Here is a 14405-nt window from a genome sequence, read left to right on the forward strand (position 1 = left end):
GCTACCACATTGGACAACTCAGACATACTACAGGGCTTTAATTATCAGACACAGAGCTAATTACTCTCAAATCTGTATTTAGATATTTGAGAGACAGCTTAATAAATATGAAAGGGGTCGTGTTGTACCCCTGCTTCAACATTCTGGTGACTTCCCACTGGGATAAAATCTAAAGTCTTTCACAAGGCCTGCCATGACCAGGCCCAACCTGCCTCAACAGCTTTGGTTTTTAACACTCTCTACCTTGTACCCAGAAATCCAGCCTCCACTGACTTTTTTCAGATCCTAGACTGCCTCTGCTCTTCACCATGTCCAGCGCTTGGCTTCTCCCCATCCAACTCCACGGCACTTGGCTCACACCAACTCATCCTTAAGGCCTAGCTTGGATGGATTCCTCTGAAAAGCCTTCTGGGACTCCCCGCCCGCCCCAGAGCCTGGGTTGGGTATCTGCTTATCAGACAATGAACTATGATCACAGTCGTGTCTTAGTGGGTGTTTGCCTGGAAGCAGACTCCAAGACAAGAATTTGAGTCCAAGTACCATAGATGATTTGGCAGGAGATCCTAGAAAGCATAAGTAGGGGAAGTCAGGGGTAAGTCAGGGAAGAGAATCAAGAGGCAAGAAGAAAAAGAATGAGAAGGGAAGAAGGGTCTCCCATCCCAGCCCATCTGTCACCCAGCCACGTGGGAAGCTGCTGGGACTGGCCATTTGTGATCATTTTGGATGCAGGACTCCCTCTTGCCCACCTGTAGATAACCTGGGGCTGGCACCTAGGACCAGCCTTGTGCCACACTGCCCCCTGAGATCTGGCCCTTATGCTGAAAGTGCTATGGGGTTGAATGGGGAGAAGCCACCTAGTTTCTATCTTGGAACCTGGTTTCTACCTATAGAGTTTCTACCTTGGAGCCTAGGATCAGCTGACAACAGAGCCAGCAATGCCTCCCCTTCGTTTGACTGGGTCTCAACCTGGAGGGAGAAGGACTAGGCTCAGGGAGGAACACTGACCCTGCCATGCCCCCATCTTTCAGCTGTCCAGAATTCAGAGTGGTTGCCAGGATGTCCCGGCCATGACTATTCCTGTGCTGCTTCGGGGTGCTTATTGCAAGGACATGCATGACGGGAAGGGAAGACACCCAGGAAAATGCTTTCCAGGTACATGGTCAGGACTCATGGTGAACTGGGATGTTGGTCAGGACAAACCGGCCACTCACAAGACCGGTTCTTCTTGCAATCCCCAAATCCCCATTCTGGATTCTTCCTCCTCTCCATTGCTGCTTATTCCTCTACAGCCCCAGCTCCACTTGCTTTTTCTACTCCCTCCCTTCTGTCCCTAAGCAGGGACTCCACCTGGCTCGATGCATGGAGATCCAATATGGAGCACCACTTTTGGGCAGAGTCCTCATGCTGTGTCAACTCACAGGTCACTGGCCTCATGTCCAGTCTATAAATGGCAGTCTTTGGAGGAATTTCTAATTTCTGCACCATCCATCAGCCAGGATAATCAGGCCACAAGGCACAAAGCTCACAGTGTATCTCAGAATTCCTTACTCAGAATGTTGCGAGGGGCCTGGCACACACTTGGAATCTGCTGGACTCCTCCCCAAGTCAATCATTTCAAACCCATGGTTAGGGCACGTGATCTAAGCAAGACTGTTTTATATGATCTGTAAATTATTTATTTGAAACGTCTCACAAAAGAATAAAAACCAAAATCACAGGTAGTCCCACACTTTAAATCCCATGTATATAATGGAATAAAGTTATACAAAATCAGGACTTCTCCCAGAAAATCTGGGATATGTGGTGGCTGCTGGCATGGTAGGAAGAACAATGGAGTCCAAAGAGTTGAGTTCCAGACTTGCTTGCTGTGTGATCATGGACAAATTCTTTGCCTGCTCTGGGCCTTGGTCTCCTTATGTGTACAATGAGACGTTTTTACCTGAGTGATAGTGTTCAACTTAGATGGCATGTGGTTCTATGGCTCTGGGCCAATCAGAGATTCCCAGATTTGACCCTTTCTCAGTAAGTATGACCAGAATTTAAGTCTACATTCCAGTCAGCACAAGGAAGTGCAATTGTGAGGTTTCAGTGGCCCAGAAGTTTCCCCTAAGGGACAGTTCCTGGCTCTGGAAATCACTTGCCATGCGAGTATGCCCATCCAGAAACTCTCCATGAGCCAGGAGGCTGCTGGGAACCCCTTGCCACTCAGATGATCCCAGGACCCAAACACAATTCAGGGCCCAGAGTCTCCAATGGAGGTTTTTCCAGACTCAGCCAGGCTCGGAGCTCCTCAGGCAGTCAGGAGGGAGCTCTTCTCCAAGGCGGGGTTGGCACAGGCTTAGAGAGGGAGGGTGCTTGTAGGGGCCCACCATCCCCTGCTGCCCTCAACACTCCACCCACTCCCCCATGAGGGCACCAGGTCCTAGCAGGAGACTGGCTCCACAGTCCCCAAGCTGTTTGTCCAGCTGTCCTCGCAACCCCAGACCACAGGACTCTTATGTATCTTGGCCTGGAGAATGTTGTCAGGCATCTGGATACCCACTGGGTCCCAGCCCAGAACCAACACCAGGTGGGAGGGGGAAGGCTGGGTTGAGTTGCATCCCTTTCTGGGCCTCCCCTTTTCTCTTTTGTACAAATGAGCCCAGATAATTTCCAAAACCCTTTGGGCTGGGCAGTCTACACCTCAACAGCAGCAGTTAAGAACTCAGCTTTGAAGTTAGACAGAATAGGTCTGAAGCAATCAAAGACTTCATGGATCTCAGGGTCCTGATGAATGATAAATACCCTCCCAGCTTCAGGCACAAGACTGAAGTTTGCATAAACTACACAACATGAACAGGGCATCTCGACTTCTAACGAGAGAAGTTGGACATCAAACTACATCCCTTCAACAGCAAGACGGAGATTTCTGCCCCAAAGAATTGAGAAACATCCTTTCTTCTCATGACCCTTGGCATCGGCTCATTTGTATAGGACCTAGAGTGCTTTCTGTAAAACGATGGAACCCTAATCATCCATCATGTTTAGACACATGCCAAGAGAATGACAAAGCTAGGTGGAGGGGCAGTCAGCAGGAGCCAGGTTACCTAGAGGGACAGTTAGAGACCCAGAATGGAAACACACCATAAAGGGCAAGGAAGAGTCCAGCATGGTAAGCCAAGCTCAACAGTCAAGCTAGGACATAGTGGAGAAGGGTGTTAGAGCAGACACAGGAAGATCGGTTTCCTGATTCAGCCACCCCAGTGGTGGAAGTGGCTGGGTGGGCCCAGGCTGGGGAAGAGCTGCAGGCCTTTGGAGGCCAGGTTATCCAGCTGTCCTCCAGCAGAACAAGGAGGAGGAGGATTTCTCTTCCTTGCCTTCCAAAACATTTTCTTCACAAAATGAGATCCTGGGGGTTCCTGGAAATATTTTGATAGGAGTCATCTTTCCTTGACCAAGCAGGTATAAGATTGATTACTAAACACACAAACTCTGCAACATCTTTTTTTTTTTTTTTTTTTTTTTTCCTTTTTTAATGAAGTCTCACTCTGTTGCCCAGACTGGAGTGCAGTGGCGTGATCTCAGCTCACTGCAACCTCCACCTCCCAGGTTCAAGCAATTCTTCTGCCTCAGCCTTTTGGAGCAGCTGGGATTACAGGTGCGCACCACCTAATTTTTGTATTTTTAGTAGAGATGGGGTTTCACCATGTTAGTCAGGATGGTCTCAAACTCCTGACCTTGTGATCTGCCTGCCTCAGCCTCCCAAAGTGCTGGGATTATAAGCATGAGCCACTGTGCCCGGCCTGCAACATCTTTTAAGGTAGCGTTTCTCAATCTCAGCACCACTGACATTTGGGGGTCTAGATATTTCTTTGTTGTGGGGGCCTGTCCTGTGCATTGCAGGATATTCAGCGGCATCCCTAACCTCTACCCACTAAAAGCCAGTAGCACCACCACCATCCTGAGTCGTGACAACCAAAAATATCTCCAGACATTGCCAAGTGTCCCCTGGGGGGCAAAATCACCCTCAGTCAAAAATCACTCTTCTTCGGATAAGATGTACTTAGACACATTTTCCTTCTAAAATCAATGTGATAGTCTCACCTTTTCACCAGAAACAAACAAGAAGAGTCAGTAACCACTGAATTATAGGGCATCTGAGCTACTTTAAGCTTCTTATCTATATTAGTTCATTTAATGCTCCAAAAACTCAAGGCAGCAAACGCAGCTATTATCCCCATCTTGCAAATGAGGACACTGAGGTACAGAGGAGTTTAGTCACTTGCCCCTGGTTCCACAGCCAATAAGTGTGGAGTGAGGGTGTGGGTCCAAGTAGACTGACTCCAGAGTCCATGTTTTATATAATATGAATTGCACAAGTTAATAACAAGAAGCTGCCACCTACTGTCTCTCAGTGTCCCCAATCTGGGATCCAACCAACTGGATCCCATGGAAGCCCATCCAATCAGAGCTCCACACTTCCCTGATCACATGTGACTCAGGAGCCAAAACTCTGTTGGAGGAATTCATGTCATTGAATTCATGTCATCTTAGAGTTGTGGCTAAAAATACAGTAAGTTCATGCTCATTGTTTTAAAAAATAACACTATGGCTGGGCGCAGTGGGTTACTCCTGTAATCCCAGCAATTTGGAAGGCTGAGGCAGGTGGATTGCTTGAGCCCAGGAGTTCAAGACCAGCCTGGGCAACATGGCAAAACCACATCTCTTAAAAATAAATAAATAAATACATGTGTACCGGTGCGCACATGTAGTTCTAGCTACTCAGGAAGCTGAACTGGGAAGATCACCTGAGACCAGGGAGGTCAAGGCTGCAGTGTGCCAAGACTGTGCCACTGCACTCCAGCCTGGATGACAGAGTGAGATCCTATCTCAAAAATAAAGCAAAGAGGCCAGTCGTGGTGGCTCACGCCTGTAATCCCAGCATTTTGGGAGGCCGAGGGGGGCAGATCATCTGAAGTCAGGAGTTCGAGACCAGCCTGGCCAACATGGTGAAACCCCATCTCTACTAAAAATAACAAAAATTAGCCACGCGTGGTAGCACATGCCTGTAATCCTAGCTACTCAGGAGGCTGAGGCACAAGAATCGCTTGAACCTGGGAGGTGGAGGTTGCAGTGAACTGAGATTGCACCATTGCACTCCAGCCTGGGCAACAGAGTAAGACTGTGTCAGAAAAGAAAAGAAAAGAAAAGAGAAAAGGAGGTGAGGGGAGGGGAGATTGCACCATTGCACTCCAGCCTGGGCAACAGAGTGAGACTGTGTCAGAAAAGAAAAAAAAAAAGAAAAGAGAAATGAAAAGAAAAGGAAAGAGACACTTTGGACAGAAGACGATATGACTAGGGGAAAATCCAACCCTTGGAAGGGCCAGAAGAGCCACTGCAGAACCACCCCACGTTGTGTATGACATTGGTCTTAGGTCCCACTCCAAGAGCAGCCTCTGACCACTGTTGTTTCTTCCAACTGAACAAGCCCGTGGTTCTATAAGATGCGAGCTGTCCCCAGAAGAACAACGACTGGGGCTGTCACATTTAGCAAATAAGGATACAGGGTGCCCAGTCAAATTTGCATTTCAAATCAACGAAGAATTTTTTAGTATAAGTATGTCCCATGCAATATTAGAGACATACTCATACTTTTAAAAATTCTTCATTGACCTAAAATGCAAATTTGATTGGGCACCCTGTAATTTCCCTGGCAACCCTTCCCAAAGGCAGACTATTTGGATCTCATCCACTAAAAAGGGCAGAAACTCCTCAAGAGGCCACCACACTTCCCAGAGCCCAGTCTCATTCTTAAAAGAAAGACAAATAGATCCAATAGATCCTACTCTGGCTCCTCCTACCCCCAGACGCCCAGATGCCCCCCCAATACACCCCTCTCCCCACTCCTGCTTCAGTCCACCCTCTCCTGCCCTTTATAACCACTTGGAGAAATTCCACTGACACAAGGAATCCTTGGAGGGTTAATCCTTCTGATACCAAGTCACACTTTAACTCATTCCCTCCAGGTCAAGGATTAAAAACTGCCCATGCAAGGGTCAGGCCTCCAGCCGACCCTGAAAGCCGAGCTGCCCTGACCCCCGAAGTGAGGAGAAGCTGCAAGGGGAAAAGGGAGGGACAGATCAGGGAGACCGGGGAAGAAGGAGGAGCAGCCAAGGAGGCTGCTGTCCCCCCACAGAGCAGCTCGGACTCAGCTCCCGGAGCAACCCAGCTGCGGAGGCAACGGCAGTGCTGCTCCTCCAGCAGAGGACGGCAGGCAGGCAGAGAGGCAGAGGTCCTGGGATTGGGAGGCCTCAGCCCCCAGCCGCTGGGCTGGGCCTGGCCCAATGGCCTTTAATGACCTCCTGCAGCAGGTGGGGGGTGTCGGCCGCTTCCAGCAGATCCAGGTCACCCTGGTGGTCCTCCCCCTGCTCCTGATGGCTTCTCACAACACTGTGCAGAACTTCACTGCTGCCATCCCCACCCACCACTGCCGCCCACCTGCCAACGCCAACCTCAGCAAGGATGGGGGGCTGGAGGCCTGGCTGCCCCGGGACAGGCAGGGGCAGCCTGAGTCCTGCCTCCGCTTCACCTCCCCTCAGTGGGGACCGCCCTTTCCCAATGGCACAGAAGCCAATGGCACGGGGGCCACAGAGCCCTGCACCGATGGCTGGATCTATGACAACAGCACCTTCCCATCTACCATCGTGACTGAGGTGAGGACCTGGGGCTCCCCATCCAGGGGCCAAGATGGGAAGATGGGGGCCTTTGTTTAAAAAAAAAAATGTACATGGAGAAGTTAACTGCTGAGTTTTTTAATTGCTGAGTTAAAAAGAAAAACGCTCTCAGCTGTCAGGACTAGAGAAGCAAAGGGCAAAATGCCAGAGGAAGAGGGTGACATGGACCCCAGAGGACCAGCTGAAGGAGGGGAAGGGGATTCTCTGAAGCCAGGCTCATCTCTGCCTGACCCTTGCTCCTCTCTCCACAGTGGGACCTCGTGTGCTCTCACAGGGCCTTACGCCAGCTGGCCCAGTCCTTATACATGGTGGGGGTGCTGCTCGGAGCCATGGTGTTCGGCTACCTTGCAGACAGGTCAGTCCTGGGTAGGGTCAAGGGGCTGGGCTGGGATTAGGGGCTCAGCTGGGCTCAGGGGGTCTAGGTGGGAGCTTGGCATTGCCAGCCGGGGCTGGTTTGAGAATCTACAGCACCAGTCTCATAATACCACAGAGGTCCTCAAAATACCCCAGCCTAGGCATGATCCAGTGCGAGCCCTCCTCTCCTGGCTCAGCCTGGCCCCCATCAGTCTCCAGGGCCGTGTTACAGGTCTCCCCTCCTCCCACAGGCTAGGCCGCCGGAAGGTACTGATCTTGAACTACCTGCAGACAGCTGTGTCAGGGACCTGTGCAGCCTTCGCACCCACCTTCCCCATCTACTGCGCCTTCCGGCTCCTCTCGGGCATGTCTCTGGCTGGCATCGCCCTCAACTGCATGACACTGAGTGAGAGACGCTTACCAGCCCACTCCCCTCTGGGCACCCAGCCCAGCAACCCCTTTCCAGCCTCCCCTCCCAGCCTGCCCCTCCTGAGCCCTGCCTGCCCTCCAGCCTCTCTCTTGGGTCTCACCTTCCTGCCAATAGAACAACCTTTTTCTCAGGCTCATGCCACCCTGACCCCTCATTTAAAAACAGGATTGCGAACTCCATTGTCAGAGCCAGCAGGTCATGCAAGAGGCCAAGCAGGCCAGGTGCAGGAGGCATTAGGGAATGGTGAGAACTGTATTCAAAGGAGAGACACATTCATCCAGAGACACCCCAGGCACACAGCTGCTCCAGGCAGGAGATCCTAGGGCTGTCATGGCTTCCCCCTCCTCTTTAATTAATGTAAAATATCCCAGTGTTTTTAATGTTTAACTCTAATAATAAACATAGGGTGAGGCAGCATCCTGCAGACAAGACACATCTGTGGACTAAGTGTGGTCTCTCCATGGGCCATGGATGTGCATCCTCTGATAGATAACCCCCCCTTACCCCATGTTTCTCAAATGAGGAATCTGAGGCTGAGAAGAAGGGAAAGGATTTACCCAAGGTCATTCCTCAACCACAGAAGGAAATCCAAGGATTTGGGATTATCTGGACTAGACGAATTAACCGGGACTGGGCTAGAACCTGGGCAAGACACCTAAGAAATCCAGCCCCCAAGTCCAGCCTAAGTATCCAAGTCCCTGTCCCAGCAGCCCAATGGGGAGCCCACCTGGACAGGAGGTAGGCCTCTCCAGACCACACCAGACAGGTGGTCCCACTCCCACCTCAAGACTCCGGGATGCAGAAGAGCCACTGCCTCCTCCAAGCTGCTCTGGCCAGTGAGAGTGGAATCCAGTCCACAGCTGAGGAAGGCCAGAAGAACGGTTGCTGTTGAAGACAGACCGAGTGGCCAGAGGTGCTCTCAATGGAGAAGGAACTCTAGTCAGGAGAACGGGTTGAGGAGGAGCAGAAAAAACAAAAAAATCAAGAATGTGGAGGGGGCAGTTCCCGGATATTCTGAACCCAACTCCCCATCCATACCTCCACTGAAATTGCCCCGCTCTCATCACCCCGGCACTCAACTTACTCGATGCATTTTCCACTGAGCCTTGGGACAGGCCAAGGTTTGGATGGAGGGAGGGTCTTTACTCGCCCAGCAGCCCAGGTAGTTGCAGCATCCTGTCTTAACCCTCTTTCCAGATGTGGAGTGGATGCCCATCCACACGCGGGCCTGCGTGGGCACCTTGATTGGCTATGTCTACAGCCTGGGCCAGTTCCTCCTGGCTGGTGTGGCCTATGCTGTGCCCCACTGGCGCCACCTGCAGCTGCTGATCTCTGTGCCTTTTTTTGCCTTCTTCATCTACTCCTGGTGCGTGGGGCCTAGGGTAGGACATGGTTGCCACAGGAGCCCAGAGGGCTGTAAGGGACAGGACATCTCCCAGAGCTCAGCCCACATCCCATCCCACAAATGGAGAGAAGGTCAAACCCAGTACAATGCCTCTGTGTGGCAGACAGGGAAACCAAGGCTGCGGGGAGAAGGCTTTGCCCCAGGATATCCAATTCTCTGGCTTCCCCTACTCAGTCAGCCTGCCTGCTCTGCTCCCCCTACCAGCAACCAAGAGCTGAGCTTCTGGACTGGGGAATATGTCATTACCAAGCTGGGCACTGCCTCGTGGTCCTAGAGAGAGGGATTTGGCAAGGCCCCTGGGTTCCCAACCTTAAATAAAATCCCATCGCAGGCCCCTGGAAAGCCCAGCCCCAGCCCCCCACCCAGCTGACTGGAACTGAAGCCATGCTGATACCCACCCCCACCCCTGCTCCCAGGTTCTTCATTGAGTCGGCCCGCTGGCACTCCTCCTCCGGGAGGCTGGACCTCACCCTGAGGGCCCTGCAGAGAGTCGCCCGGATCAATGGGAAGCGGGAAGAAGGAGCCAAGTTGAGTATGGAGGTGAGATCCCCTGAGATTTCCCATGATAACCTCCCAGGGCTTCATCCTCAAACCCCAAACCCAGGGCCCAGGGAACTCCTCTGAGTAAGTGATTAGGGAGGAGCTCCTTGGGAAGATCCTGGGCCCTGAGCTCTGCCGGTCCCAGCAGGTACTCCGGGCCAGTCTGCAGAAGGAGCTGACCATGGGCAAAGGCCAGGCATCGGCCATGGAGCTGCTGCGCTGCCCCACCCTCCGCCACCTCTTCCTCTGCCTCTCCATGCTGTGGTAGGCCCAGAAAGACGGACAGACTGAGACAAAAGGCTAGCTGGGGCGGGAGGAGACACAATGGGTGGAAGAGGCCAGACAAGAGGGCAGGAAAGTCAGCAGACGTGCTGAGAAGCAGTAACCCCACACTAGGGATCACCCTTAGGAACCAAATGCCCCCCAGCCTCAACTCAGTCCCAGTCTCCACACAGGACACCAGTCTCCCCATCTTGTCCTTTCACTAGCCCTGTTCCAATATGGAGACACCTCATCAGGACCAATGGGCTCCAGAGTCAATAGACTTACATCATGAAGGCAGAAACCAGTCTGGCTTGCAAAATATTCATAGATATTACTGGCTTGATGGTGCCTGCCAGAAACACAGGCACAGGCAACAAGATGACTAAAACTCATCTCCAAAGAACACTTTGGCCAAGGCCAAAGAAAATCTTCCTTTCCCTTTGCAACACTCCCCATCATCCTTCCTTCCCATCACCATAGCAATCCCATGACAGTTAAGGGAAACATGATCAGAAGGAACAATCCTGCCAATGAATTATTTGCTTCCAATTTGGGATTTATTCTCAGTCATGGGCTCTAGCCAATAATCTTGAGCTTCGTTTTTTGGGCTCTTGACATCTTAAAAAGCACAACACTCATCCCAGGACCATGGACAGGTCCCAGAAGGCTCTGTACTCTCCCAGCTGCCTTGGCCCTGAAGATGGCTTGGATATCCACCTGCCCTCCCTCAGCCCAGCATCAACTGATAAGATGAGAACTAAACCTACGTAAATCCTACACAGCAACTAAGTGAAAATTCCCCCAATTAACTGGGACCCTAGTTATCAGAAGATTGAGAAATTTGGAGTATTAGAGGACTACCTCAATACTTAAACCCTGCAGTTTGATTATATGGTTAAACGAAGAAATATTAGCCAAGACAGATTCCAGCTCCTTAAGCAGGGTACCCAATGCAACTCCCCCGCTTTTGAAAGAGGACCCCACTTTAAGCCTCCCTAACAAACTCCATATCCCTCTCTTCTCTCTGCTAGGTTTGCCACTAGCTTTGCATACTATGGGCTGGTCATGGACCTGCAGGGCTTTGGAGTCAGCATCTACCTAATCCAGGTGATCTTTGGTGCTGTGGACCTACCTGCCAAGCTTGTGGGCTTCCTTGTCATCAACTCCCTGGGTCGCCGGCCTGCCCAGATGGCCGCACTGCTGCTGGCAGGCATCTGCATCCTGCTCAATGGGGTGGTACCCCAGGGTGAGCACCCAAGAGCACCTTGGCCCCTTCTCCTCAGTCCCATCCCCACATATAACCCAACCTCTCAGAAGGGAGGGGGCCAATTCCTCCTAGCCTCCACTCCCAAGCTCCAGCTATCCCTCCTTCTTTCTCTCTAGACCAGTCCGTTATCCGAACCTCTCTTGCTGTGCTGGGGAAGGGTTGTCTGGCTGCCTCCTTCAACTGCATCTTCCTGTACACTGGGGAACTGTATCCCACAATGATCCGGTGAGTGGGAGGCTAATGGGAGAATGACAGCCTTTCCTTGGAGAGGCTGTTCTCCAAGAGGAGAAAGATATTCTCCTGTGCACAGGTCGGACCCCAGAGCTAAATCAAGTACATCCCAGCCCAAAGGCCCCTCCCAACACTCACCATTGCAAGGCACATCGTAGCCACTCAGTACACACCTCATGGCCTAGCTAACACAGGTGTTACTGTCCTCTAAGCCCTTACTAGACCCTAGAAGAAGATCTCAAAAGGAACCACCAACTGGGGCAGGGTAAGGAACCAAGAAGGCACATTTCAGAGGCAACAAATTGAAGTCCTCCCTTAATCTCCAAAACACAAATTAGAAGCTGCCACCAAACCTACATTCCATCTATAAACCAAGTGATACATCTGAAAGCAAAGACCACAAACGTGAAAGCAATTTCCTATCTCAGGATTCACTCCTGATAATATCCCAGCAGTAGGAATAAATATAGTATTGCTCATTTGAGTCCTAAGATGGGGGGCAGTATTTTTGCATTAAGAAACAAGAATGGGGGCCGGGCATGGTGGCTCATGCCTATAATCCCAACACTTTGGGAGGCCGAGGCAGGCAGATCACGAGGTCAAGAGATCGAGACCATCCTGGCCAACCAACATGGTGAAACTCCATCTCTACTAAAAATACAAAAATTAACTGGGCGTAGTGGTGCACACTTGTAGTCCCAGCTACTTGGGAGGCTGAGGCAGGAGAATCGCTTCATCCCAGGAGGTGGAGGTTGCAGTAAGCTGAGATTGTGCCACTGCACTCCAGCCCCAGCAACAGAGCGAGACTCCATTTCAAAAAAGAAAAGAAAAGAAACAAGAATGGGATGCAAAATTTACATGATATGTCAAAGAAATGTCAGGCTTCCCTGGGCTACTTGGAGTGGGCCTGTAAAGTCTGCAGAGTGGAACCCTGAGGGTCATGGTCCTGTGCCCTTATCCGATTTCACATGAAAGAGCAATAATCCGAAGTACTCACTATGTACCAGGCAGTGTCTTAAACTTTTCACAAACATTAATTCATTTAATCTGCATAACAAGCCATTGTGGTAGGCACTATCATTATTCCCATTTACAAACATGAAAGCTGAGGCAAAGAGAGGTTAAGTGACTTCTCCAAGATCACACAGCTAACAGATGGTGAAGCATGCATTTGAACCCCAAGCAGTGTGTCTCCTGAGTCAATGTTTTTAACCTCTTCTGTCATGAATAATGTTCTTAACATGCAGATTCCAGCTCCCTCCCATAGGGATTCTAATCCAATAGGTGTATGTTGGCTGGTTGCAACTATAACACAATTCCTCCAGGTGATCTGAGAACCATAGTGTAACACAACTGAATCATTTGACAGCAGAAACTGAAGCCCAGGGAGGGAAAGGGGCTTGCCCAAAGTCACACAGCAAGTTAAGGGCAGAGGCAAAATTCAATCTTAAGTCTCCTTATTCTTTGGCCAGAACCCTTTCCAATTTCTCTTTTGAAAAAGATCACCAACAGCTGTGGTGGGGGAGGACCATTTGAGCCCACGAGTTTAAGACCAGCCCTGGCAATGTAGAGACCCTATCTCTACAAAAAAAAAAAAAAAAAAATCGCCAAATTGGTTTGCTAATGAAATGGGGAACAGAGGAGGTACTGGGAGTGTCCTGGGGGCTGAGCCTGAGCTGCCACCCTCCAGATGGGACCAGAGCCTGGGCATTCATGCCAGAACTCTAACCAACACCCATCCGCTGCGGGCCCTGCAGGCAGACAGGCTTGGGAATGGGTAGCACCATGGCCCGAGTGGGCAGCATCGTGAGCCCACTGGTGAGCATGACCGCCGAGCTCTACCCCTCCGTGCCTCTCTTCATCTACGGTGCTGTTCCCGTGGCCGCCAGCGCTGTCACTATCCTCCTGCCAGAGACCCTGGGCCAGCCACTGCCAGACACGGTGCAGGACCTGGAGAGCAGGTGGGCCCCCACCCAGAAAGGAGCAGGGATCTATCCCAGGTCACACATGCAGGGTGAGGTGGCATGGAGACTCAAGCCCAGGCGTCCTCTTCTAGCCCAAAGCTCTGTGTCCCTTTGTCCCCAATTGCCTGAGCTTCTCCTAGAATCCTTCCTGGGGATCCCAGCTCCGGGAAGCAGTAGGCATTGGGGGCAGAGAGCAGGTGGCCAGGCACAGCTGAGTGGAGAGCCCATGGGAGCCCCTATCTCCTGGGCCTGGCCTGGAGGCTACGTACCCAGAGTGCCATCTTCTGCCCCCTGCAGGAAAGGGAAACAGACGCCACAGCAACAAGAGCACCAGAAGTATATGGTCCCGCTGCAGGCCTCAGCACAAGAGAAGAATGGACTCTGAGGACTGAGAAGGGGCCTTACAGAACCCTAAAGGGAGGGAAGGTCCTACAGGTCTCGGGCCACCCACACAAGGAGGAGGAAGAGGAAATGGTGACCCAAGTCTGGGGGCTGTGGTTCAGGAAAGCACCTTCCCAGGGGTCCACCTCCCTTTATAATCCCCACCAAAACCACATCATTAAAAAGTTTGACTGCACACCATCTCTCCATGTCTCTCTTGTCTCAAATGGAATGGCCACTCCATTTTAGTCAGCTTCCAGCCCCGGAGGCCATACAGTCCCCTCCCACTCACCCCATCCCCAGGATTTTCCAAACCATCCTAGACAATTAGAAAAGACTCTTGCCTTTGCGCCTCTGTATCTCTCCTTTCCTCCCTCTTCCCTCCCCCATCCTCTAACCTATTCAAATATTCCTGTGAGATTTAGCTAAATATCTAATGCTCCTCCCCTCCCTGTCAGGCTAGAAATTGACAAGAGCTGAAATGACTGGCTGAAATGAAAGCAGCCAATCAGAGGCTTTGTTTCAAGCTCCTCCCCCTCTGTGACAGCAGGTGGGAACCTCTGACAGCAAAGCAGAAGAAAAAGGACAACAGCTGGCCAGGTGTGGTGGCTCACACCTGTAATCCTAGCATGTTGGGAGGCCGAGGCGGGTGGATCACTTGCGCCCAGGAGTTCAAGACCAGCCTGGACAACATAGCGAGACCCTGCCTCTATTAAAAAAAGAAAAAAGAAAGACAACAGCTGTGACTTCAGGAAGTTGGCCCCTCTAGCAGCATGGTCAGGATGATGGAATCTTTAGATTCCAACAGGGTCTGGACTCAAAGCCCACTCTAGATTAGCCTGCTAGCTAACCTAAT

General features: G+C 51.3%; 1 protein-coding gene across 4 annotated transcripts; it reads left to right on the forward strand.

Annotated features, from left to right (window-relative positions):
* The first annotated feature begins 5989 nt into the window (after positions 1-5989).
* On the forward strand, positions 5990-13750 carry SLC22A6 (solute carrier family 22 member 6). Of its 4 annotated transcripts, none has more exons than XM_025356621.1 (10): positions 5990-6692; positions 6965-7068; positions 7319-7473; positions 8695-8863; positions 9319-9442; positions 9591-9706; positions 10738-10952; positions 11090-11198; positions 12962-13204; positions 13466-13750. In XM_025356621.1, the coding sequence occupies exons 1-10, from the start codon at positions 6324-6326 to the stop codon at positions 13551-13553; spliced, it is 1692 nt and encodes a 563-aa protein (XP_025212406.1). In that variant the 5' UTR covers positions 5990-6323; the 3' UTR covers positions 13554-13750. The 4 variants fall into 4 exon arrangements, with proteins under 4 accessions (XP_025212406.1, XP_025212407.1, XP_025212408.1 ...); XM_025356622.1 differs by having other exon boundaries at positions 12962-13165; XM_025356623.1 differs by having other exon boundaries at positions 13094-13204.
* Positions 13751-14405: the final 655 nt, after the last annotated feature.

Source organism: Theropithecus gelada, chromosome 14, assembly GCF_003255815.1.
Source record: "Theropithecus gelada isolate Dixy chromosome 14, Tgel_1.0, whole genome shotgun sequence".
In the NCBI taxonomy this organism is placed as follows: Eukaryota; Metazoa; Chordata; class Mammalia; order Primates; family Cercopithecidae; genus Theropithecus; species Theropithecus gelada.

Coding starts and splice junctions, on each gene's coding strand:
- SLC22A6 (XM_025356621.1), top strand. CDS start 6,324: ATGGCCTTTAATGACCTCCTGCAGCAGGTGGGGGGTGTCGGCCGCTTC. Junction 6,693..6,964: donor CATCTACCATCGTGACTGAG/GTGAGGACCTGG, acceptor CTCTCTCCACAG/TGGGACCTCGTGTGCTCTCA. Junction 7,069..7,318: donor TTCGGCTACCTTGCAGACAG/GTCAGTCCTGGG, acceptor CTCCTCCCACAG/GCTAGGCCGCCGGAAGGTAC.